Source organism: Oncorhynchus nerka, linkage group LG27, assembly GCF_034236695.1.
Source record: "Oncorhynchus nerka isolate Pitt River linkage group LG27, Oner_Uvic_2.0, whole genome shotgun sequence".
Taxonomy (NCBI): Eukaryota; Metazoa; Chordata; class Actinopteri; order Salmoniformes; family Salmonidae; genus Oncorhynchus; species Oncorhynchus nerka.
In genome coordinates, this window is record NC_088422.1 from 77,373,410 (window position 1) to 77,400,442 (window position 27,033).

General features: G+C 45.0%; 1 protein-coding gene and 2 non-coding genes across 7 annotated transcripts in view; 2 read left to right on the forward strand and 1 right to left on the reverse strand.

The window, feature by feature from the left end:
• Positions 1–26,073, reverse strand: part of LOC115112454 (DENN domain-containing protein 5A-like) — a 57,185-nt gene extending 31,112 nt beyond the window's left edge. For 2 of the 5 annotated variants that reach the window (XM_029639531.2, XM_029639530.2), the window contains exon 1: positions 25,841–26,072. In XM_029639531.2, the coding sequence (XP_029495391.2) occupies positions 25,841–25,940 (100 nt within the window). In that variant the 5' untranslated portion in view covers positions 25,941–26,072. Of the gene's footprint in view, positions 1–25,840 lie in introns of all 5 variants that reach the window. The other 3 variants (XM_029639535.2, XM_029639532.2, XM_065012024.1) reach the window with 2 other exon arrangements.
• On the forward strand, positions 1,821–1,875 carry LOC115112572 (U7 small nuclear RNA). The gene has a single exon (XR_003860947.1). It is a non-coding gene; the product is annotated as a U7 small nuclear RNA (small nuclear RNA).
• LOC135565465 (U7 small nuclear RNA) lies at positions 2,522–2,575 on the forward strand. The gene has a single exon (XR_010461628.1). It is a non-coding gene; the product is annotated as a U7 small nuclear RNA (small nuclear RNA).
• Positions 26,074–27,033: the final 960 nt, after the last annotated feature.

Genomic DNA, 27,033 nt, shown 5'->3' on the forward strand with positions numbered 1-27,033 from the left:
ACTATAGCTCAAACCTCTGACCAATCAATGTAATTTTGTCAATTCCGGATCTCTATGGCAAGACACATCATTCACCCGAGTTTAGTCAAAATCGGCCCAGTGCTGTCTGAGATATTGTGTGACTAACGTACAAATGGACAGAGACAGATCCACAGTCCCCTCCCCAATTTCATTGTGGGGGACAATTGTCATTCACCTGATGACGTGATATACATATTTTTTGCTAACATATGATGGGTCGCTGGTTTGCCTGGGAGGGGGTACCTGGGCAAGAAAATCATGGCTGTAGAATTAACTGCTTAATCTGCTGTTTACTTTCACGTCCATAGCCTAGAATGCTGGGCTGGAAACTAGGCCAGAATTGTGAACAATTAGACTAGCCAAACTATGGAGTGGTATGTCAACAATACTAGGCACAATCAGACAGAAGACAAACAGAGAGCACAGAGAACTCGGCATTCATCATGCTATCTATCCAGTCATGAAAACCTGGCTACTATACAACTATAAGTCCAGATATATGTTAACGTGAACATTTGCTGGACTATTAAGCGCACCTGAATATAAACCGCACCCACTGAATTATTAAAAAATATGTATTTTGTACATAAATAAGCCGCACATGTCTATAAGCCGCAGGTGCCTACCGGTACATTGAAACAAATGAACTTTACACAGCCTTTAAACGAAACACGGGCTTGTAACAAAAATAAATAGGCTTTAACGAAACACGGCTTGTAACAAAAATTAAAACAGTAGCCTACCAAGAAAGTCATTGGTCACTATCTTCCTCCTCCTGTGCATTGAAACCACTGAAGTCATCTCCTTCGGTGTCGGAGTTGAATAGCCTCAGAATTGCTTCATCCGATGTTGGATCGTTTTCATTGTCGCTCTCGTTACTTTCATCCGGAGGCAAATACCCCGCTGAGCTCATGCTGCCCCTTTAACACGCAGCAGTCCAGCCTTTCGAAACCCGTTGATGATAGTGGATTTTTTGACAATGCTCCACGCTGTCAGGACCCACTGGCAGACTTGACCATAAGATGCTCTTCGCCTGCGGCCCGTTTTAGTGAAGGATTTCTCCCCACTTGTCATCCAAGCCTCCCACTGAACAAGGAGCGCCACCTTAAATGCACGATTTACACTGATGTCGAGTGGCTGCAAATACTTTGGGCCATCTGCTTTTCTTCCCTCTGAAAGCTTTTGTTGTCTTTCTGCACTGAGTCAGTTCCTCACGCTGCTGTTTCCAACGTCTTATCATCGACTCATTAAGGCCAAGCTCCCATGCAGCAGCTCTATTTCCTTTTCCAACAGCCAGATTTATCGCCTTCAACTTGAAAGCTGCATCATATGCATTTCTCCGTGTCTTTGCCATGATGAGGGTGACAAAATTACTACCGTAATCAGAATGATGGGAAGTTTGAGCGCGCTCGATTTACGTCACATTATGTGACGGTACTCAGTTTTTTGGCGGCATGAATCTTGTGAAAGCGGGAAAAATCCATAAATTAGCCGTGTCATTGTATAAACCGCGAGGTTCAAAGTGTGGGAATAAAGTAGCGGATTATAGTCCGGAAATTACGGTAGGCACAATCAGACAAGAGACAAACAGAGAGCACAGAGAACACGGCATTCATCATGCTATCTATCCAGTCATGAAAACCTGGCTACTATACAGCTATAAGTCTAGATATATGTTAATGTGAACATTTGCATATACCCCACCCACTCCCCTCCCCCATTTTCCAGTGTGTGCCACCCATGACCGAGAAACGTACATGCCAAAGAGAGTCCATATCATGATTTGATGAGGAATCATGGAAAATTTGCTTTTTTAGTATTTGTCTAGTAGGTTTCCTCAGAGAGGAAGCTCCACAAATAAGTTAGTAAGTTAGTGTTATGACTGGTTTTCATTGTTATATAGTTAGCTCAGAAATACTGCTCAAAGCCGGGCAACTAATAGCCAGGAAAAAAGTGATCAATTAACACTTGTTTGACAAGCATTTTTGGGTGTTTAAAAGCCCCTGTCATGGGCCACTGAATTAATTATTTCTCTGCCAGTAGGCCAGGTACACATGCCTATTCACACACGGTACTGGTCTCATCCATGGACTAGCCAAAGTCACAATGAGTCAGGGTCAGTTCAGAAATCACTGGCCCTTCCTCTCTGTGTCAGCCAGGTCAGTATTATTTATTAGGGATCCCTCTTCCTGGGGTCCAAAACTATATAAAAACACTTACATTACATATACAACAAAAGATACAAAAGTACATCATATAACATTATTACACCAATACATCTACAATACAACATGTTTAATACCACCACACAACAATCTCACAATGTATGCATGTGTCTGTACCTTCGTGTGTGTCTCTTCAGTGATATCATGTGGGGGGAAATGGGACAATGCATATACCCCACCCACTCCCCTCCCCCATATCCCAGTGTGTGCCACCCATGACCGAGAAAAAAAGATAGTCAAAGATAGTCCATATCATATTTTCATAAATAATTATGGAAAATTTGCTATTTTAGTATTTGTCTAGTAGTTTCCTCAGAGAGGAAGCCCCACAACAATGTTAAAGAGAACATGATACAGAAGTCAGTAGTCTCTATAATGCACCTTAAAACAGTAGGCCTATACATCACCATATAAATGAGTGTTTAGCCTTGTTATCTATTTAACGCTGAATACTGTCTAAGGCAGGGCCCCTAATAGCTAAGAAAAAAGTGATCAATTGTTTGACATGCATTTGTTGGTGTTAAAAGCAGCTGTCATGGGCCACTGAATTCATTATGGGCGGCAGGGTAGCCTAGTGGTTAGAGCACTGAACAGGCAGTTAACCCACTAGGCCGTCATTGAAAATAAGAATAACTGACTTGCCTAGTTAAATAAAGGTAAAATATATATATTTTTTAAATATATATTTCTCTGCCAGTAGGTTTAGTACACATGCCTATGCACACAAAGTACTGGTCTCATCCATGGACTACCCAAAGTCACAAGTAGTAGGCCACTACCGAGTTCCAAACTGACTCTGGAAGCAATGTCAGCACAATAACTCTTCGTTGGGAGCTTCATGAAATGGGTTTCCATGGCAGAGCCTAAGATACCTTACGCAATACAAAGCGTTGGCTGGAGTGGTGTAAAGATTGCCAGCATTGGACTCTGCACGACACGACACCATGTTATTGAGCATGAGGCGCCTTCAGAGCAAACCCACCTCTCAGGACAATGGATTATCCTATGGGGTATTACTACACCACATCAGACGTCACACTACATAAAGATGAGGGAGGCCAGCAGCCTCGTCTCACAGCGCAATCTGTCCACAAGGCGGCTGTATAAGAAAACATGACAGAGCAGAGATGAATGGGATAGGGGTAGAGGATCTAGGGGTTTAATCACTTCCTTGAATGAGAAATAAGAAAGGGCATACTTCTAAAAAAAAGAAGCTCCCACGCTGAGGTCTGTCCAACGCTGGTCCGACCAAGCTGACTCCACACTCCAAGACTGCTTCCATCACGTGGACTGGGATCTGTTTCGTATTGCGTCAGATAACAACATTGACGAATACGCTGATTCGGTGTGCGAGTTCATTAGAACGTGCGTTGAAGATGTCGTTCCCATAGCAACGATTAAAACATTCCCTAACCAGAAACCGTGGATTGATGGCAGCATTCGCGTGAAACTGAAAGCGCGAACCACTGCTTTTAATCAGGGCAAGGTGACTGGTAACATGACCGAATACAAACAGTGCAGCTATTCCCTCCGCAAGGCTATCAAACAAGCTAAGCGTCAGTATAGAGACAAAGTAGAATCTCAATTCAACGGCTCAGACACAAGAGGTATGTGGCAGGGTCTACAGTCAATCACGGACTACAAGAAGAAACCCAGCCCAGTCACGGACCAGGATGTCTTGCTCCCAGGCAGACTAAATAACTTTTTTGCCCGCTTTGAGGACAATACAGTGCCACTGACACGGCCTGCAACGAAAACATGCGGACTCTCCTTCACTGCAGCCGAGGTGAGTAAGGCATTTAAACGTGTTAACCCTCGCAAGGCTGCAGGCCCAGACGGCATCCCCAGCCGCGCCCTGCCACAGACCAGCTGGCCGGTGTGTTTACGGACATATTCAATCAATCCCTATACCAGTCTGCTGTTCCCACATGCTTCAAGAGGGCCACCATTGTTCCTGTTCCCAAGAAAGCTAAGGTAACTGAGCTAAACGACTACCGCCCCGTAGCACTCACTTCCGTCATCATGAAGTGCTTTGAGAGACTAGTCAAGGACCATATCACCTCCACCCTACCTGACACCCTAGACCCACTCCAATTTGCTTACCGCCCAAATAGGTCCACAGACGATGCAATCTCAACCACACTGCACACTGCCCTAACCCATCTGGACAAGAGGAATACCTATGTGAGAATGCTGTTCATCGACTACAGCTCGGCATTCAACATCATAGTACCCTCCAAGCTCGTCATCAAGCTCGAGACCCTGGGTCTCGACCCCGCCCTGTGCAACTGGGTACTGGACTTCCTGACGGGCCGCCCCCAGGTGGTGAGGGTAGGCAACAACATCTCCACCCCGCTGATCCTCAACACTGGGGCCCCACAAGGGTGCGTTCTGAGCCCTCTCCTGTACTCCCTGTTCACCCACGACTGCGTGGCCACGCACGCCTCCAACTCAATCAAGTTTGCGGACGACACAACAGTAGTAGGCTTGATTACCAACAACGACGAGACGGCCTACAGGGAGGAGGTGAGGGCCCTCGGAGTGTGGTGTCAGGAAAATAACCTCACACTCAACGTCAACAAAACTAAGGAGATGATTGTGGACTTCAGGAAACAGCAGAGGGAACACCCCCCTATCCACATCGATGGAACAGTAGTGGAGAGGGTAGCAAGTTTTAAGTTCCTCGGCATACACATCACAGACAGCATCATGAAGAAGGCGCAGCAGCGCCTCTTCAACCTCAGGAGGCTGAAGAAATTCGGCTTGTCACCAAAAGCACTCACAAACTTCTACAGATGCACAATCGAGAGCATCCTGGCGGGCTGTATCACCGCCTGGTACGGCAACTGCTCCGCCCACAACCGTAAGGCTCTCCAGAGGGTAGTGAGGTCTGCACAACGCATCACCGGGGGCAAACTACCAGCCCTCCAGGACACCTACACCACCCGATGTTACAGGAAGGCCATAAAGATCATCAAGGACAACAACCACCGAGCCACTGCCTGTTCACCCCGCTATCATCCAGAAGGCGAGGTCAGTACAGGTGCATCAAAGCTGGGACAGAGAGACTGAAAAACAGCTTCTATCTCAAGGCCATCAGACTGTTAAACAGCCACCACTAACATTGAGTGGCTGCTGCCAACACACTGACACTGACTCAACTCCAGCCACTTTAATAATGGGAATTGATGGGAATTGATGTAAAATATATCACTAGCCACTTTAAACAATGCTACCTAATATAATGTTACATACCCTACATTATTCATCTCATATGCATACGTATATACTGTACTCTATATCATCTACTGCATCCTTATGTAATACATGTATCACTAGCCACTTTAACTATGCCACTTTGTTTACATACTCATCTCATATGTATATACTGTACTCGATACCATCTACTGTATCTTGCCTATGCTGCTCTGTACCATCACTCATTCATATATCTTTATGTACATATTCTTTATCCCCTTACACTGTGTATAAGACAGTAGTTTTGGAATTGTTAGTTAGATTACTTGTTGGTTATTACTGCATTGTCGGAACTAGAAGCACAAGCATTTCGCTACACTCGCATTAACATCTGCTAACCATGTGTATGTGACCAATAAAATGTGATTTGATCATATAGAGCAGAGTTGAGTAAATCAGCCCTGTTGATTAACTAGTTGCTCCTACCCTCTACTTTTTTGAACATTTTGTTAAAAATCGCGCAACATTTCAGCGCCCTGCTACTCATGCCAGGAATATAGTACGTTCATATGGTTAGAATGTGTGGATAGGAAACACTCGGACGTTTTTAAAACTGGTTAAATCACGACTGTGGCTATAACATAACGTGCGTTACATCGGAAAGCGCAGGAAAACCTGATCACAGAAAATGGAAATAAATATCCTTGCGCCACTTCCAGCAATTGTTCACAGTGAGCCGAATTAGATAAGACCGAGCATTCAACTCCCACAGCATCCCCATGTTGTCTAGAGTCTTGTGAATTGAATCATCTTTGATTCTTGGTTGAACCGAAACAGGGGAACCACTTACCTCCAGTCTCCGCCCAGATCATTTTGAAGAGCTCTCTCGTGAATTTTTTTCCAAGACGACAGCTAATGATTTTTACATCGCCTCCTGATGATTTTTATCGCTTATTAACGTTTACTAATACCTAAAGTAGCATTACAAACGTATTTCGAAGTGTTTTGTGAAAGTTTATCGTCTACTTTTTGAATTTAAAAAAATTACGTTACGTTGTGAAATCGCTGTTTTTTTCGTTTATCACACAGTCTACATATAACGATATCTTGGCTTTATATGGCCCGATTTAATCGAAATAAAGACCCAATAGTGTTTATGGGACATCTAGGAGTGCCAACAAAGAAGATGGTGAAAGGTAATGACTGTTTTCTATTTTATTGTGCGGTTTGTGTAACGCCGAAATGCTAATTATTTTGTTTACGTCCCCTGCTGTGCTTTTGTGTTGTAGTGTATTGGTGCATGCTATCAGATAATAGCTTCTCATGCTGTCGCCGAAAAGCATTTTAAAAATCTGACTTGTTGCCTGGATTCACAACGAGTGTAGCTTTAATTCGATACCCTGCATGTGTATTTTAATGAACTTTTGAGTTTTAACTAATACTATTAGCATTTAGCGTAGCACATTTGCATTTCCAGAGCTCTAGTTGGGACGCAAGCGTCCCGAGTAGAGGGAAGAGGTTAACAGCCACCAGTGACTCTTTACGCCAAGGGGACAAGACGGGTAATGAGTAACTGCTCCATCTATCCAAGACACTTGTATGGATGGGGATTTAAAATCCTCTATATTATACCAGTCACTGTCCATGTATAACTGAGTGGACTGAGATGGATGGGTTCACTCCATGTTGACTCCAGCAGCATAACGTCAGGCGATTAGTAAGACAGGCAGGGAGCAGGCGGCAGAGAAGCTTTCCTGTGAGAATGGGATGTGCAGCCAAACAACTGGAGACACAGCTGTGGGCAGGAGTCCCCTTTGTGACAGCAGAGAACCATTTGTTTACAAATATCTGAGACAATCGTGGTGAAAACCAGTGGTCCTCTTTTCATACAGCACATCTGACTGCTGTCTCAATGTACTCTATCAGTGGGGTAATCTCATACAGAATAATGCAAATTGTTGTTCTGATTTCTTTTAAAATGCCTAGGGAGCTTCCTACATCAGGACACCTACTGCACAGAAACTAAGAGGTCGTCATTTTGACTGTGACCTTAAGAGAAAGCACAGAGCTTCATGCCCTCTACTCCTTATTCTTCCATTGTCAGTTATTTGGAACAGCATCTCCAGAGCATTGCATTTCTCAGAAGACCAGGTGAAAACAATTTTTCATCAAACTTTCATTACGGTCTGTTACTTCACATCACGAAAGTATGTACCTTACTGACACTACTTGATTATAGCACTAAGGGTGGTATAGGAACATGGGTCATGGTAGTCTATTTACTATGTTGGCTGTCTATAAAAATGTACTATTGTTCACATTCAAGGATATCATACCCATTTTCTCTTTGAATGTATTTCATGGAATTCAATCTACACTATTCAGAAATGTAATAATGAATGCAGCCATTTCACACCCACAATGAAACACATCTGGAAAAGGGGACAGCTCTCAAAAATGTGTGTGAGGGGGTCTTGTTCAATACAGTAGACCACAAAGTTGCAGGAACATGTATTAGGAATAGTGGACACAGCCAAAATTAATAAGCATTAATTCACAGTGTAAAGAGTGATGCCTACATTATCACAACCTACTAAAAAAACACTAAAGTAGCTCATTTTCCCTACCTCAATGTGGCATCAGGGTGGTATGCCTACATAACACATAGGAACATGGGTCATGGGTGTCCATGTTACATGGTGTGGGTGTGTCATATGCAAATTAGGTTAAAATGACCCTAAAGATGCACACAACTAGAGGAGGGAGAGTATGCCAACAATATGAAGCATAATGATGAAGAAACAAATTATACTGAACAAAAATATAAATGCAACACGAAACAATTTCTATGATTTCACTGAGCTACAGATCATATAAGGAAATCAGTCAATTTAAATAAATAAATGAGGCCCTAATCTATGGATTTTTACATGACTGGGAATACAGATATGCATCTATTGGTCACAGATACCTTTAAAAAAAAAGTAGGGTCTTGGATCTGAAAACCAGTCAGTATCTGGTGTGACCACCATTTGCCTCATGCAGCACATCTTTGCATGCAGTTGATCAGGCTGTTGATTGTGGCCTGTGGAATGTTGTCCCACTCCTCTTTAATGGCTGTGCGAAGTTGCTGGATATTGACGGGAACTGGAACACGCTTTGGTACACCTCAATCCAGAGCATCCCAAGCATGCACAATAGGTGACATGTCTGGTGAGTATGCATGCCATGGAAGAACTGGGACATTTTCAGCTTTCAGGAATTGTGTACAGATCCTTGCGACATGGGGCCGTGCATGATCATGCTGAAACATGATGTGATGGCGGCAGATGAATGGCAGGACAATGGGCCTCAGGATCTCGTCATGGTATCTCTGTACATTCAAATTGCCATTGATAAAATGCAATTGCGTTCAATGTCCATAGTTTACGCCTGCCCATAGCATAACCCCACTGCCACCATGGGGCCCTCTGTTCATAACGTTGACGTTAGCAAAGCGCTCGCTCACACAACGCCATGGTCTGCAATTGTGAGTCCGGTTGGACATACTGCCAAATTCTCTAAAACAACGTTGGAAGGGGGTTATGGTAGAGAAATTAACATTTAATTCTCTGGCAACAGCTCTGGTGGACATCCTGCTGTCAGCATGCCAATTGCACACTCCCTCAAAACTTAAGACATCTGTGGCATTGTGTTGTGTGACAAAACTGCTCATTTTAGAGTGGCCTTTTATTGTCTCCGGCTAAAGGTGCACCTGTGTAATGATCATCCTGTTTAATAAGCTTCTTGATAATTCACACCTGTCAGGTGGATGGATAATGTAGGCAAAGGAGAAACGCTAACTAACAGGAATGTAAACAAATTTGTGCACAACATTTGAGAGAAATGTATGGGATCTTTTATTTCAGCTCATGAAACATGGGACCAACACTTTACATGTTGCGTTTATATGTTTGTTCAGTGTAAGAACAGCTTAATGTAGCATTCAGTTAAAGTTAGTGGCAATGTGAATGAATCCTCTGCCCCTAAACACTATCTAGTGTCTTGCTAGGCTTTTTCGTAACATTATCTGGGGGTGAACAGAAAAGACTGTCATTCTCGTCTGGCATTTCCAGTCTGGCTGCTGGTAGTGCTCTCAGGGTTTGTAGCTTCCACAGAGAGATGTACTATACGGACACTGTAACCAGGGGTGACATGTACAGAATGACCTTCTAGGACTTGTCGTAAAGGAGACATGGGTAATGTGCTCTTTTTCACTGAACCAACTCACACACTCTATAAAAACCTTGCTTAATGGCAAAGGGAGACAATTCCAAAGGATGAGTCAGACTGAAAGCATGTTTTCTCTAACTTTATGAAAAGACTGAACTCTTTCCACTATAGTCTATTGAGGAAGCAGCGCCCCAGTGGCAGCCAATCATTGCTTTTCCCTGTCAAATAGAGGAGTATCCCGATCATGTGACTCAACATGGCCTGGCCACATTGGCTGTGACCAATGTTGAAAATGAATTGTCTCCATTACCTTTCAACAAAAGCAGCATGAGCCTTTCTTCAGCAGCAGAGCTGAAGCAGAGCTGAAGCAGAGCTAAGATCAAATGGACAGACAGGCTAAGAGGTAATGAGGGAGTCAGTCTGCATCATCGCTTTCGTAAAAACGCTATCTGCTCCTCTGCCGTGCAGCCGCCTTAACCCCCTTTATAAGAAAGGCTTTCTGTTTCCACAGAGCGGAGCAGAGGAGATAGAGAGAGCCTCAGGGTGCTGAGAGGACAGAGTTAGCTTATTCTACAAGCTTTTCTCCAGTCATGAACTATGTGAAGCATTTATTCCAGTTCTGTATGACTTGAGCTTTGACATCCAGAGTCAGGAACTGCAGAGAGGTCTCAAGGCATGTGTGGACCATGCACACACCATAGTGAATGTATATATACTGTATTCTGAACAAAAATATAAACCCAACATGCAACAATTTCCAAGATTGTACTGAGTTACAGTTCATATGAGGAAATCAGTCAATTGAAATAAATTCATTAGGCCCCAATCTATGAAATTCACATGACTGGGAATACAGATATGCATCTGTTGGTCACAGATACCTTAAATAAAACAGGCCTCACAATGGGCCTCAGGATCTCGTCATGGTATTTTTGTGCATTCAAATTGCTATTGATAAAAAATGCTTGTTGTCCGTAGCTTATGCCTGCCCATACCATAACCCCACCACCACGGGACACTCTGTTCACAACATTGACATCAGCAAACCGCTCGCCCACACAACGCCATACACATGGTCTGCGATTGTGAAGCAAGTTGGATGTACTGCCAAATTTTCTAAAATGACATTGGAGACGGCTTATGGTAGAGAAATGAACATTACATTCTCTGGCAACAGCTCTGGTGGACATTCCTGCAGTCAGCATGCCAATTGCATGCTCCTTCAAAAATTGAGACATCTGTGGCATTGTGTTGTGTGACAAAACTACACATTTTAGAGTGACCATTTCTTGTCCCCCAGCACAAGGTGCACCTGTGTAATGATCATGCTGTTTAATCAGCTTCTTGATATGCCACTCTGGTCAGGTGGATGGATTATCTTGGCAAATGAGAAAGGCTCACTAACAGGGATGTAAACAAATGTGTGCACAACATTTGAGAGAAATAAGCTTTTTGTGTGTATGGAACATTTCTGGGATCCTTTATTTCAGCTCATGAAATATGGGACCAACACTTTACATATTGAGTTAATATTTTAGTTCAGTGTAGAAATCTTCCTTTTATAATCTCAGAATATAGAGAAGTATTATGTGTATTGCTCAATAAAGGATGGCTTGGCTTCTTCTCAGTATCAAGATTTTGAATTACATAAAAGTACAGAAAGGAGAGGTCCAGCCTGGCCATCCGAAATGGCCAACAAGTACCGGAGGGCTAGATTTTTTAAGGGCACACACACTTGTTTCCCCTATTGAATTATACTTCCATGTGTATAACACACTTCAACAGTCATTATTCAATTCCACAGGGTTACAGATTTGCTTAAACACTATTTAGTTAGACACTGTAAGATGCCCGAGGAAACTTCCTTAGGACTTGAGCTCCTTTAAAACACCTATGAATTATTAATAGGCAGCGAATATGAGTGCAGACACACACTGAGCATGTGCGGGGGGCTTTATAGTGTTGTCATTCACTGAGGGAATTTCTGGGAAACTCAAGGGATGTTAGCATTTGAATAGTGGGGGTGGGTTGTGTCAGCTGCCTGTCCCCATGTACTCAGCAGGTCCAAGTTGTAGCCAGCCAATCACGTCGGCCTGGCAGGAGGGCCCCTAATACATATGCTAATCTAGTCTCACCCTGCACCCCAACACTGTCGCATAAAGGAGGGTTTTGTCATCAAGTTTGCCACGTTTTGGCTGCTGCAGCCAGTGATATAACTGCCCCCTGATGGCAAAGTCAGTGTCATGAAAAGAATATAGCATGTGCATGGCATACTAAGGGAGAGAGATATTAGCTGGTTAGTTAAATCGTTTTTTCAAAAATTACATTGTGATCGTGATCGTGACATGGCAAAAAATGATCAGACCTCTGTCCATGTTGCCTTGGAACAGATCACATTTAATAATTACTAGTCTGTCTTATTGGATATGAAGAGTACTTACTGGAGATCACACAGCTTTGGACCTTAATAACTTCATCATATTGAATTGAAAAGAAGAGGACAAAGGGAGTTCCATGAAAAAATAAATAAATAACAGTCCCATCTTAAGAGGCTTTGTGCACAAAAATCTATTAAAAATCAAAGAGAAAACGGGAGAGGGGGCAGATGACTATCTTGTCTCTTTGTGGGGGACACACAAGGAAATGCAGTGCTCTACAGAGGAAAGCTTCAGGCCATGTTTAGGCAGTAGATAGGGAGAGAGTGGGTTTCTGTTCCCCTGTCAGAGCTCATGATCTGGAGGGGCTAATCATAAACTGGTCACAGCACAGAGGCATTCTGAGACAGACAGCTCATCCTCATTCACCTCAGCCTTATCATTTCTACCCTCAGTCCCCATATTCCTAACGTCAACACGTTGACAGTCAGAGCCCCCTTATGAAAGTGAAATATACTTTTTTACTGACAGCTTTTTCAATTTCTACATCGGAAGACATTTTTTATACCTCCCCTAGAGAGACTCGAATCATTCTCCTCTAACATGGATGTCCTTTGGCAAGTCACAATGTCTGCTCATTATAGGGGCTTGAACTCTTATAAGAGAACATAGTCAGTACAGTGTTGTTACAGAACATTGCTAGGCCTTTATCTCCAGGCGGACTCCTGTTCCGGTTCTTAAGACAAATAACCCTCTAAAGGACACATCTGTTTTAAGTCCTGGTGGTGTAAGCCAATAAGGGGCAGTGTCTTGGAGAAAGATGACGGAGGCTTCCTGTGAGGATATATGGGCTCTGGGAGCCAATACAAACATACTGTACAGTGTAGCCTCTATACAGATTACAGAAAACTGCCTGAGAAGGACAGGATGAGTGACAGCTGTCAGTTAGGCACAGCTGTTCAATTCACCACTAAAACCTCCTACTATTTAAAAAAAATGTATTTCACCTTTTTTAACCAGGTAGGCTAGTTGAGAACAAGTTCTCATTTGCAACTGCGACCTGGCCAAGATAAAGCAAAGCAGTGTGACACAGACAACAACACAGAGTTACACATGGAGTAAACAAACAAGCCAATAACACAAACAAGTCAATGGCACAGTAGAGAAAGGAAAGTCTATATACAGTGTGTGCAAAAGGCATGAGGAGGTAGGCAATAAATGGGCCATAGGAGCAAATAATTACAATTTAACAGATTAACACTAGAGTGATAAATGAGCAGATGATGATGTGCAAGTAGAGATACTGGTGTGCAAAATAGCAGAAAAGTAAATAAAATAAAAACAGTATGGGGATGGGGTAGGTAGATTGGGTGGGCTATTTACAGATGGACTATGTACAGCTGCAGTGATTGGTAAGCTGCTCAGATAGTTGATGTTTATAGTTGGTGAGGGAAATAAAAGTCTCCAACTTCAGCGATTTTTGCAATTCGTTCCAGTCACTGGCAGCAGAGAACTGGAAGGAAAGGCGGCCAAATGAGGTGTTGGCTTTGGGGATGATCAGTGAGATATACCTGCTGGAACGTGTGCTATCGGTGGGTGTGGTTATCGTGACCAGTGAACTGAGATAAGGCGGAGCTTTACCTAGCAAAGACTTATAGATGACCTGGAGCCAGTGGGTCTGGCGATGAATAAGTAGCGAGGGCCAGCCGACTAGAGCATACAGGTCGCAGTGGTGGGTGGTATAAGGTGATTTGGTAACAAAACGGATGGCACTGTGATAGACTGCATCCAGTTTGCTGAGTAGGGTGTTGGAAGCTATTTTGTAGATGACATCGCCAAAGTCGAGGATGGGCAGGATTAGAGGTCGACCGATTAATCGGAATGGCCGATTAATTAGGGCCGATTTCAAGTTTTCATAACAATCGGAAATCGGTATTTTTGGGCGTCGATTTTTTATTATTATTATTTTTTAACTAGGCAAGTCAGTTAAGAACACATTCTTATTTTCAATGACTGCCTAGGAACTGTGGGTTAACTGCCTTGCTCAGGGGCAGAACGACAGATTTTCACCTTTCACCTTGTCAGCTCAGGGGTTCCAATCTTGCAACCGCACAGTTAACTAGTCCAATGCTCTAACCATTGCACTCCACGAGTAGCCTGCCTGTTACGCGAATGTAGTAGAAGCCAAGGTAAATTGCTAGCTAGCATTAAACTTATCTTATAAAAAATAATCAATCATAATCACTAGTTATAACTACTGATCCAGTTTAGCAGGCAATATTACCCAGGTGAAATTGTGTCATTTCTCTTGCGTTCATTGCACGCAGAGTCAGGGTATATGCAACAGTTTGGGCTATCTGGCTCATTGCGAACTAATTTGCCAGAATTTTACATAATTATGACATACATTGAAGGTTGTGCAATGTAACGGTTCCGTATTTCACTGAAATAATAAACGTTTTGTTTTCAAAATGATAGTTTCCGGATTCGATGATTATTAATGACAAAAGGCTCGTATTTCTGTGTGTTATTATGTTATAATTAAGTCTGATTTGATAGAGCAGTCTGACTGAGCAACAGCAGGCCCGTAATCATTCATTCAAACAGCACTTTTGTGCGTTTTTCCAGCAGCTCTTTGCAAGCACAGCGCTGTTTATAACTTCAAGCCTATCAGCCTAATGGCTGGTGTAACCAATGTGAAATGGCTAGCTAGTTAGCTGGGTGTGCGCTAATACTGTTTCAAACGTCACTCGCTTTTAGATTTGGAGTAGTTATTCCCCTTGTGCTGCAAGGGCCGCGGCTTTTGTGGAGCGATGGGTAACGATGCTTCGAGTGTGGCTGTTGTCTATGTGTTCCTGGTTCGAGCCCAGGTAGGGGCAAGGAGGGGGACAGAGGCTATACTGTTACACTGGCAATACTATAGTGCCTATAAGAACATCCAATAGTCAAAGGTATATGAAATACAAATGGTATAGAGAGAAATAGTCCTATAAATACTATATTAACTACAACCTAAAACCTCTTACCTTGGAATATTGAAGTCTCATGTTAAAAGGAACCACCAACTTTCATATGTTCTCATGTTCTGAGCAAGGAACTTAAACGTTAGCTTTTTTACATGGCACATATTTTACATGGCACACATTTTTACATGGCACATATTACTGTAATGATCTGAGTGTAGTGGGTGAGGAGTCAGGCGCAGGAAGCAGAGAGTTCAGGTGAGTGCTATTTTAATGCACAGAGAAATGGCGAACATAAGCCAACCCTCACGAAAACACAGGGCGTAATGAACAAACAAATGCCCCAAACAGGGGGACTTAAACTGTCCAGGGAAAACCCACAAAATGGGAAACCACAAAACCCATAGACGTGCACACAAGTACACCAAACAGACGGTCACAATAATTAATCCCGCACAAGGAACCAGGCGGGCCGGCTGACTAATAAAGCCTTACTACTAACTACCTAACTCAAAACAGGTGCATTCAATAAACACATAAGGAGGGGGAGGAAATAATCAGTGGCAGCTAGTAGGCCGGCGGCGCCGAGCGCCACCCGAACGGGAAGGGGAGTGTCCTTCGGTCGGAGTCGTGACAGTACCCCCCCCATTGACGCGCGGCTCCCGCAGCGCGCCGACACCGGCCTCGAGGTCGACCCGGAGGACGAGGCGCAGGGCGATCCGGATGGAGGCGATGGAAATCCCTCAACATTGATGGATCCAAAATGTCCCTGGTGGGTACCCAGCACCTCTCCTCCGGACCGTACCCCTCCCAGTCCACGAGGTACTGCAGGCCCCTCACCCGGCGTCTCGAGTCCAGAATGGCCCGTATCGTATACGCCGGGGACCCCTCGATGTCTAGAGGGGGAGGAGGGACCTCCAGCACCTCACCGTCCTGTAAGGGACCAGCTACCACCGGCCTGAGGAGAGACACATGAAACGAGGGGTTAATACGATAATAGGAAGGGAGTTGTAATCGATAACACACCTCGTTTATTCTCCTCAGGACTTTGAACGGCCCTACACACTGCGGACCAAGCTTCCGGCAGGGCACGCGGAGGGGCAGGTTTCGGGTCGAGAGCCAGACCCTGTCCCCCGGTACAAACACGGGGCCTCACTGCGGTGGCGGTCAGCACTACTTTTCTGCCGTCCACTAGCCTGTTGAAGGGATTCCTGGACGGCCCTCCAGGTCTCTTTGGAGCGCTGCACCCATTCCTCCACCGCAGGAGCCTCGGTCTGGCTCGGATGCCACGGTGCCAGGACCGGCTGGTACCCCAACACACACTGAAAGGGGGACACATTAGTAGAGGAGTGGCGTAGTGAATTCTGGGCCATTTCAGCCCAGGGATGTATCTCGCCCACTCCCCTGGCCGGTCCTGGCAGTACGACCGCAGAAACCTACCCACCTCCTGGTTTACTCTCTCCACCTGCCCATTACTTTCGGGGTGATAACCGGAGGTCAGGCTGACCGAGACCCCCAGACGCTCCATGAACGCCCTCCATACTCGGGACGTGAACTGGGGGCCCCGATCAGAAACTATGTCCTCCGGCACCCCGTAGTGCCGGAAGACGTGGGTGAATAATGCCTCCGCAGTCTGTAGGGCTGTTGGGATACCGGGCAACGGGAGGAGACGGCAGGACTTAGAGAACCGATCCACAATCACCAGAACCGTGGTGTTGCCCTGAGACGGGGGAAGGTCGGTCAGGAAATCTACGGATAGATGTGACCATGGCCGTTGTGGAACGGGGAGGGGTTGTAACTTCCCTCTAGGAAGGTGCCTAGGAGCCTTACTCTGGGCGCATACCGAACAGGAGGAGACATAAACCTTAACGTCCCTAGCCAAGGTAGGCCACCAATACCTCCCCCGAAGGCTTCCCACGGTCCTCCTCACCTCAGGATGACCCGAGGAGGGTAGGACGTGAGCCCACCGAATCAGTTGGTCCCGAACACCAAGCGGCACGTACCTCCGCCCCGCCGGACACTGAGGAGGCGCGGGTTCAGCCCGTAACGCCCGCTCGATGTCCGAGTCCACCTCCCATACCACCGGTGCCATCAGCTTTGAGGCCGGAAGGATGGGAGTAGGTTCGGTGGACCTATCCTCCGCATCGTAAAGGCGGGACAGTGCGTCCGCCTTCACGTTCTGGGAGCCCGGTCTATATGATAAAGTGAACCGGAATCGAGTGAAAAACATGGCCTACCTTGCCTGACGCGGGTTCAGTCTCCTAGCTGCCCGAATATACTCCAGATTTTGGTGGTCGGTCCAGATGAGAAAGGGGTGCTTAGCCCCCTCAAGCCAGTGTCTCCACACCTTCAGAGCCCTGACCACCGCTAACAACTCCCGGTCCCCCACATCATAGTTACGCTCCGCTGGGCTGAGCTTACTCGAGAAGAAAGCGCAGGGGCGGAGTTTTGGTGGCGTACCCGAGCGCTGTGATAGCACGGCACCCACCCCAGCCTCTGCCGCGTCCACCTCCACTATGAATGCTAGAGAGGGGTCCGGATGCTCCAACACGGGAGCATCGGTGAACAGCGCCTTCAACTTGTTGAAAGCTCTGTCCGCCTCTGCTGACCACCGCAACCGCACCGGGCCCCCCTTCAGCAGTGAGGTAATTGGAGCCGCTACCTGGCCAAAACCCCGGATAAACCTCCGGTAGTAGTTGGCAAAACCCCAAAACCGCTGCACCTCCTTTACCGTGGTCGGAGTCGGCCAATTACGCACGGCCTTACTGCGGTCACCCTCCATCTCCACCCCCGAGGTGGAAATGCGATAACCCAGAAAAGAGACGGCTCGTTTGGAGAACACACACTTCTCAGCCTTGACGTATAGGTCATGCTCCAGCAGTCTACCAAGCACCTTGCGTACCAGAGACACATGCGCGGCGTGAGTGGCTGAGTAGATCAGAATGTCATCGATATAAACAACCACTCCCTGCCCGTGCAAGTCCCTGAGAATATCGTCTACAAAGGATTGAAAAATGGCTGGAGCATTTTTTAACCCATACGGCATGACGCAGTACTCATAGTGGCCCGATGTGGTACTAAATGCGGTTTTCCACTCGTCTCCCTTCCGAATACGCACCAGACTATACGCGCTCCTGAGATCCAATTTTGTGAAGAACTGCGCTCCCTGAAAGGATTCCACTGCCGTAGCAATGAGAGGTAGTGGGTAGCTGAACCCCACTGTGATGGCATTTAGACCTCTATAATCAATACACGGACGCAAACCTCCCTCCTTTTTCTTCACAAAAAAGAAACTCGAGGAGACGGGTGAAATGGAGGACTGAATGTACCCCTGTCCCAGAGACTCCGTGATATATGTCTCCATAGCCAACGTCTCCTCTTGGGACAATGGGTACACGTGACTCTTGGGAAGTGCAGCGTTACCCTGGAGATCTATCGCACAATCCCTTCCCGGTCGATGTGGTGGTAATTTAGTCGCCTTCTGTTTACTAAAAGCGATTGCCAAATCGGCATACTCGGGGGGAATGCACACTGTGGGACCCTGGTCTGGACTTTCCACCGAGGTGGCACCGACGGAAACTCCCAGACACCTTCCAGAACACTCCTCTGACCACCACTGGAGAACCCTCTGTCTCCACAAAATTTTAGGATTGTGCCGGGCCAGCCAGGGAATCCCTAACACCACTGGAAACGCAGGCAAATCAATAATATAGAGACTGATACGCTCCCTATGATTCCCCTGCGTTACCATGTCCAGTGGAATCGTGGTCTCCCTGACCACCCCTGACCCTAATGGCCGGCTATCTAGGGAGTGCACGGGAAAGGGAGAATCTATCGGCACAAGCGGAACACCTAATTTAATAGCGAGTCCGCGATCCATAAAGTTCCCAGCTGCGCCTGAATCGACTAGCGCCCTATGCTTGGAAGAGGGGGAGAAAATTAAGAAAAAAAATCAAGACAAACATGTGACCAACAGGGGGTTCTGGGTGAGTTTGGTGCTGACTCACCTGGGGTGATCGAGAAATGTTCCGCCTGCCATCTCGACTCCCAGACGGACCCCCCCAGCACCGATCGGCCGTGTGTCCTCTCCGACCACAGTTGGTTCAGAGGGAGCCTCCTCCTCCGGTACCCCTCGGCAAAGCCCCTCCCAACTCCATCGGAACAGGAGTGGAGGTGCTGGGTGGTGGAACACACAGGACCCTCTCTGAACGCCCGCGGGCAGCCAGCAGATTGTCCAGTCGGATGGACATGTCAATTAGCTCATCCAAGGAAAGAGCGGTGTCCCGACACGCTAGCTCCCTGCGGACGTCCTCCCGAAGACTACACCGGTAGTGGTCGATAAGGGCCCTGTCGTTCCACCCGGATCCTGCTGCCAAGGTACGGAACTCCAACGCGTAATCCTGGGCGCTCCTCTTCTCCTGCCGGAGATGGAATAGTCGTTCTCCCGCCGCTCGGCCATCTGGAGGGTGGTCAAACACGGCGCGGAAGCGGCGAGAAAACTCGGGGTAGTGCTCCTTAGCTGAGTCTGGGCCATTCCACACTGCGTTTGCCCACTCCAGAGCACGACCCGTGAGGCAGGAGATGAGGACATTCACCCTCTCCGCTCCCGAGGGAGTAGGTCTGACGGTGGCCAGGTACAGTTCTAGCTGGAGTAAGAACCCCTGGCACCCTGCTGCCGCTCCATCATAGACCCTCGGGAGCGTAAGACGGAGGGTGCTGGAGTCGGGAGATGGGGAATCCTGAGGAGGGGGGGGCCGAAGGTGGAGAGAGGAGACCGCTTCTCTCCCATCGGTCCATTCTCTCCATCACCAGATCCATCGCCGTTCCGATCCGATGGAGAACGGTGGTGTGATGTAGAACCCTCTCTTCCATCGATGGGAGGGGAGTGGCTGTTGCTCCTGCTGACTCCATTCCTCAGCGGTGCGGGATTCTGTAACGATCTGAGTGTAGTGGGTGAGGAGTCAGGCGCAGGAAGCAGAGAGTTCAGGTGAGTGCTATTTTAATGCACAGAGAAACGGCGAACATAAGCCAACCCTCACGAAAACACAGGGCGTAATGAACAAACAAATGCCCCAAACAGCGGGACTTAAACTGTCCAGGGAAAACCCACAAAATGGGAAACCACAAAACCCATAGACGTGCACACAAGTACACCAAACAGACGGTCACAATAATTAATCCCGCACAAGGAACCAGGCGGGCCGGCTGACTAATAAAGCCTTATACTAACTACCTAACTCAAAACAGGTGCATTCAATAAACACATAAGGAGGGGGAGGAAATAATCAGTGGCAGCTAGTAGGCCGGCGACGCCGAGCGCCACCCGAACGGGAAGGGGAGTGTCCTTCGGTCGGAGTCGTGACTATTACTTTCTTCTCCAACACTTTGTTTTTGCATTATTTAAACCAAATTGAACATGTTTCATTATTTATTTGAGGCTACATTTATTGTATTGATGTTTTATATTAAGTTAAAATAAGTGTTCATTCAGTATTGTTGTAATTGTCATTATTAGAAAGAAAAGAAATCGTCCGAATAATCGGTATCAGCTTTTTTGGTCCGCCAATAATCGGTATCAGTATCGGCGTTGAAAAATCATAATCGGTCGATCTCTAGGTAGGATAGTCAGTTTTACTGACTAGGGTAAGTTTGGCGGCATGAGTGAAGGAGGCTTTGTTGCGAAATAGAAAGCCGATTCTAGATTTGATTTCGGATTGGAGATGTTTAATATGAGTCTGGAAGGAGAGTTTACAGTCTAGCCAGACACCTAGCTATTATAGTTGTCCACATATTCTAGGTCGGAACCGTCCAGGGTGGTGATGCTAGTCGGGCGGGAGGGTGCAGGCAGTGAACGGTTGAAAAGCATGCATTTGGTTTTACTAGCGTTTAAGAGCAGTTGGAGGCCACGGAAGGAGTGTTGTATGGCATTGAATCTCGTTTGGAGGTTAGTTAGCACAGTGTCCAAGGAAGGGCCAGAAGTATACAGAATGGTGTCGTCTGCATCCACTATCATTAGTGGTGATCAGAGAAAGGGCTATCTGGAAAGCCCCATCCATCCTGACTGCCTGACTTTACTGTTTGAGTCAGAACACAAGCCATGGAAAGACCAGTGTGACTCAAACCACTCTGTAAAACTGACAAATCAGCTTGTGTTCACAAGTGACATGAATTGTGGGGTTTCTTATGATTTCACAAGGCTTCTGCTCACCTGAAGTGAAACTGCCAGATCAGCGTATGGACAAGCCCCTCTTTCTCCAACAAACATCCCAGCAGATTTTGAGGGGTGATAACTGAGCCTGCATCATGGATCACACTACCTTATTGTGATTCTTAATGTTTCTTAAGGTGTCAGCATGCTTCAGTTAGGCTAGTGCCTAGAGAAACTTGTCTAGCTGAACTGAATGAGTGTGCTCGCATACTCCCATAAAAAAAACACTTGAAAAACAAGAAAAAAGCGGCAATAGTTTTTGAGAAGCTGTAGCAAGTCTACACTTCGTCAAAATAGTCCGAATTAATCTAAAATAACTAATGAAATCTGTCATTAGTTTTGACGTTGTTGCCGAGGACATGTTAGCCGCACCATTTTACATCCAACTAAGATGTTTGGTGCAGTATTTCTCAATGAAAAATTTGCATGAAAACAAGTCGTCTCTCATTGAATGACAACAAAGACTTTATTGAAGAGTCCCTACTGTTGACCAATCACCGACGAAGGGGTGTAGACAAAAAAAGCCTTACGGGTGTCAAATACCGTCAAAAACGTCACAAAATGTTGTCATGATATATGCACAAACTCTTCCAAGGTGTTTCGGCTGGAAAGCATGCGGACACCTTTATTCGACACACTCACCACAGCACAGACTAATTGCATAGAGACTGCAGCTCGAAGCTTGCTCAGTCCACTAAACACATGACACCCATAATCTCCTCTGGTTGGTCAGTGAGAGCAGCTTGTGCTGGGCTGTCTATTTGCTGTGTGCACATGAGTCCTTCAGTCTGCCAGGGAGAAGAAGAGCTCCTCGACTCACCGTTGCTACCGTATATGAAGCAGCTCTGCTAGTGCTAACTGGGTCTCAGCAGCCTGAGAACAAGAGGGGCAGCAGGAAGTTCATACCGAGATCACATAGCCTGCACACAGCAGGAACCGTACTGCTGGCAGTATCTCCACAGAGTATAGTTGGGGTGGAGGGCGTTATCAAGAGATACCAAAATAGCTGCATGAGAAAGCATTCATGTAACTATCCAAAGGCCTTGTTTCTCGAAGAGGATACATACTCCCTAAGAGCATACATACTCCATGGATCTCTACTGTAGAGAGATAGGGAGAGGTGCTTTTCCAATGAGACTTATGTGTTTCCATCAGGAGTGTGACACTTAAGACTTGTAACGAGCAGAACCAACAACCTCTGCATCATCAAGACAGTTGCCTTGTGAGGTGTTAAAAGGCCACAGTAACCATTGTTATGTAAATTAAAATGAAAAGTACCCCAGGCTTGGCCCCAAGTCAGAGAAGGTCTGCAAGAGCTATGCCCAGTGAGACCCGGAGGGTGGCTTGCATAGATGGAAACAGAAAAGTCTGAGCCTTTTTGGTAAAACAGTAAGGTAAATCTTCAGTGGAAATGTGTGAATGGTATATTTGTTTGCAGACCATGACAGTGGACTAGTAGGGAGAGGAGACGGGAAGTAGAGGTTAGGGGAGATGGGGGGAGTGACATAAGGCCCAGAGGGATGGTTGAAAATCACAATTTGTGGTGAGCAATTGATCCAGAAATAAACTGTAAAACTTTCAGAGGGGCAGTAGTGTATGTGTCCACACTCTCTGTCACGAGCCAGTCTCTGCAGTCAGTCGGTGAGCAGCAGAACAGAGGCCAGGCTGTAGGAAACTTAGACACCTTAACCCTGCTTATCTACTCACTAGTGAATCACGACACCTCACCACATCAGAGCTTTAGGAAGGCCAACGCTGACAGACGTGTGTGTACAGCTGGAGGAGATTCACAAATATACTCACAGGGATGAACTTTTCACAGACATTCCTACAATGTCTCAGTGACGTGGCAACACCCCATAGAGAGTTGTACACTCACAACATTGCTAGTGTATTGTCTGCTTGCTACGACATTGCAGTAACATTGTAATAGCGTTTTTTTGTCAGCTAGTAAGAGCTAGCTAAAAAGGCAGAAGGGAAAATGTGATGTATTGTAATCATCTCTGATTAGACAAGATGCTCCCTAACCATTATAACCTACCCCGTTGATCCTTGACCACAATGAGGAAGGTTACATTAGGGTCTGGCCCTAGGCAGTCTTCACTATTCAAAATCCCCGCCAGGCATGCAGTCACTTCCTATTCGCTGATCCAATCTTACAAGAGAAGGAATCCTGGAAGCATATTATTCAAAACATATTCTACATAAAACACACAGCTTGAGATATCTGATAGGCCAACAGCTTTATTTCCTTAGATGAGGCTGACAGACTCAGGAAACTGTCTGTAACAAGCATGTCTAATAAGAGCCTATCGTACCATTACACCAAACCGTGGTACAAGTCTCAGCAGTGCACTCGTGGCCCTGGAACTATGCATGGAATGGCAAAGAGGACAAATTCCTCATCCCATATCAACTCAGCCAACAGCACCCTTAGCCCCCAAAAAGGCTTTCCATTGTCTGAGTGAGTCACTACAGGAGAAAACATGAAGGCCAAGTATGGAACCTACAGGATAACCTATAGTCTTCTACAGTCTAGTCTCTGGTCAGAGGACCACCATTATTTTTCTAATTCACTGTTCCTAGATTTACAAATTACTGAATGATATGCAATCTCCTGCTGAACACCTCAGTGACCTTTTACTTTCACCAGCTGGTCTCTATCTCAGAGAGGCAGGTACTCGAGGAGAGGAGACAATCATGATAAGAATCTGAATAGCATAATTCTCTCAAGATAAACAACAGAGAAGTGAACACATCTTTGACTGATTCCTGTAAAAGATTCTACTTCCACTTTTCACTGAGAGGAAGGAAACGTGTTTTGCGACAAACTTCAAATTTTTAAAAACGAATGCAAATACTGTTAATAATTTATCTCATCAGATGTGTTAAGTAAATTTGCATAAGAGAGATGTGTTATAAGAGAGATGCGTGTGTTATCTAAAGATGTGTCCATCCCCCCTGCAAAAAAATGGCCCTTGATGATAAGTAGAACCTTAGGCCTATGTTTAGTGAATTGAGAGACATGCTAGGGTGGTGCCACTCACAAACCAGTGAGTTGTGTATGTGTTTTATTACTGAAGTTCACAGTCTTCTCTTTTCCTACATTATACCTTATTATTGTAAAATTAGGATACTTTATGAGGGGAAACTGTACAGTCAAGGCACAGGATGCATGCTCATTGTGTTTGTTGAACTATACAAGGGTTTGTTCTTTCCAGAGAGCCTCCAGAAACAAGTCACAGAGGTAGAGAGCAACTAATGACATCTCATGAGACACACACACACACAAAATAAAATGGTGCTGACTCATGATTGAGACCACCTGCGAGACTAACAAAAATGTCTCGGCAGTATAATAAATTATTGTTCTGATTTGTACATATTCATAAACAGGAGGTGATGTTTACAGAAGAAAACTTTAGGGCTTGATTGTAAAGTAACAGTTGAGTTTAGGGAAATGCACATACTTACATATCCTTAGACCTTAGGCTACCAAAAAAATTATGTAGCCTGACTTGTCCTTTGAAAACAATGTCCTAGATTCTACAAGTTCCTTCCATAAACATAACTGTTGTTGACAAGAAAACCAAGATCAGCATCTTCAGGTACACCCACACCAGTTTCATTTATTTTCAAACTCGTACACAACTAACCCACCACCCTGAGCTCAGGAAGAGTTCACTTTCTCTCCCCCCCACACACACAACTGCTTTATGTAACATACCATCTTCATCTCCCCCAGAGACCCATGGCACTCCGAAGAAACAGCAGGCCCTCTCAGTCTAATAATGACATCATCCTATCATATTCAGCGTTCTGCCCCCCCCAGGGAGAACCTTATGGTCCTTGATACCCCCAGTTTCACTCTGTTTTCTGCACTCTGCTTTCTGCCATGCATTGATCAATTAATTTCAATCTATCACTGAGGGTAAGTGTGTAAGAAGGCAGTGGAGAATTAATCAAATCGTTCAGATGTGATAAACAACTAAGAAATCAGATGTGCTTCTTGGATGTAGCTATTGTTGGCCTAACCTGCTTGTATATATATGCTTGTTTATACATGTGTAATTACCATTGACAGTATGGGGATAGGGGAAACATCCCTATTATTTACAAATTGTAGAAATAGAAACATGTCTTATTCTGGTGAGGTCTGAAACACCCAATCAAGGTCAGTGACCTACGTATGTAAATGTGTGTCTGTCCTGCTTTTGACCACTCAATAAGTGCTGGCTATACTCAGGAGGAGATTAATCCATGAACAGTTTTTCGTTGTCTTTAATTACAGCTGGGCTATGGAACATCGACGGCCTACAGTTCTCGAGCATTTCAAGATAACAACATTTATTGGAATAATCCATTCTAAACGACTAAACGTAACGTTATAACGTAAAATGGAAAAGTAGACTATAGTAACTTGTATGAACAACACTGGTGTGCCGTCCTACTTATTGATGTACACAGTATTACCAGTTTTCATCCTCATTATAAATAAACTGTCATGTTTTTATTGTTCTAAACATTAATATAATATTGTACTCTAAAATCTATATAAAAGAAACATAAACTAGGAAAGACATTATATACCATGCAGAATTATTCCTCTTGGTTCACCAGCCCGTTCCCGACACTTACCGGACAGTTCATCTGGTTCAAGCCCGCTTTCAGTGTCAAGTCCACATATAACAAAATAATCGGCGAATCGACATGAATTCGAGCTGAAGCCGGTGGTCATTTTGAGACTGTGGTACCCTTTTCCTCTGCTTTGTCAGTTGGGTGCATATTAAATGATCGCGTAGTGTTTTCGCGCAGCCATTGTGGATGTACTGCAAAGCCTGAAAATCAGAACAGAATGCCAGCCGAAATGCATTATGGGTCTTCAAGTACAGCTGTTTTCATCGGTCTCAGATCTCAACCCCTTGCATTACCGCTGCGTAGAGGGAACACACTGAGCATGCGCGAACTCCTTACAGATTACGTTATGCACTTAACCCTTCAGTTCCTGAGTTAAGGATTTATCTTGTAAAATGCTCTCCTTTATAATAATGATGCTATAGTATTGAAGCATTAAATAGGCCTTATTGCACATATAATGAACCTGAGCCATAGTATTCTTACTCCACTGTAGCCAAGACCATCCAGTGTACAACTGAATGCAGACTTTAGTTTCACCAAATTAGCCTGAACAATTGTATTCATGTAATACACATGTAATAGCATAGTTGTAATACACATACGGTAATAGTTGTTCTATTTGAGTATTCAAAGCACAGATAAGGAGAAGTAGATGTCAGAAACCGGAAAAACATGTAAAATAAACTTTGCCTGATGCACAATTTTGAATATATTTCATTAAATCATAAGAAAAATGTTGTCCTACTTGATAAAAAGTTCAAGTCAAATAAGTCAAAGCAACTGTGTGGCTGAACTCTGTAGCCATGTACAAAGAGCTCCACCATGTGGTAAAATGTGACGGTAAAAACATGCAGAACTTTGCCATTAGATTCACATTCTCATATTCCAATCATTTACCAGACAGTGAGAAAAAAAAGTACAGAATATTTTTTATGATTTCAAAATAAATATGTTAATAATAAACCAACATTCATTAGCTTGGACAAAAAGATGTACAATAATTAATATAATTTACAAACACAGGTCATATTGCAATACATTATCAGTTTGCACAACTTAATACTGTAAAGATCACAAGTGTAATGAATGGAAACACACCAAGAATCATCCAAGCCAGCGCAGATATTCTCAAATCCAATTTGTAAGTCGCTCTGGATAAGAGTGTCTGCTAAATGACTTAAATGTAAATGTAA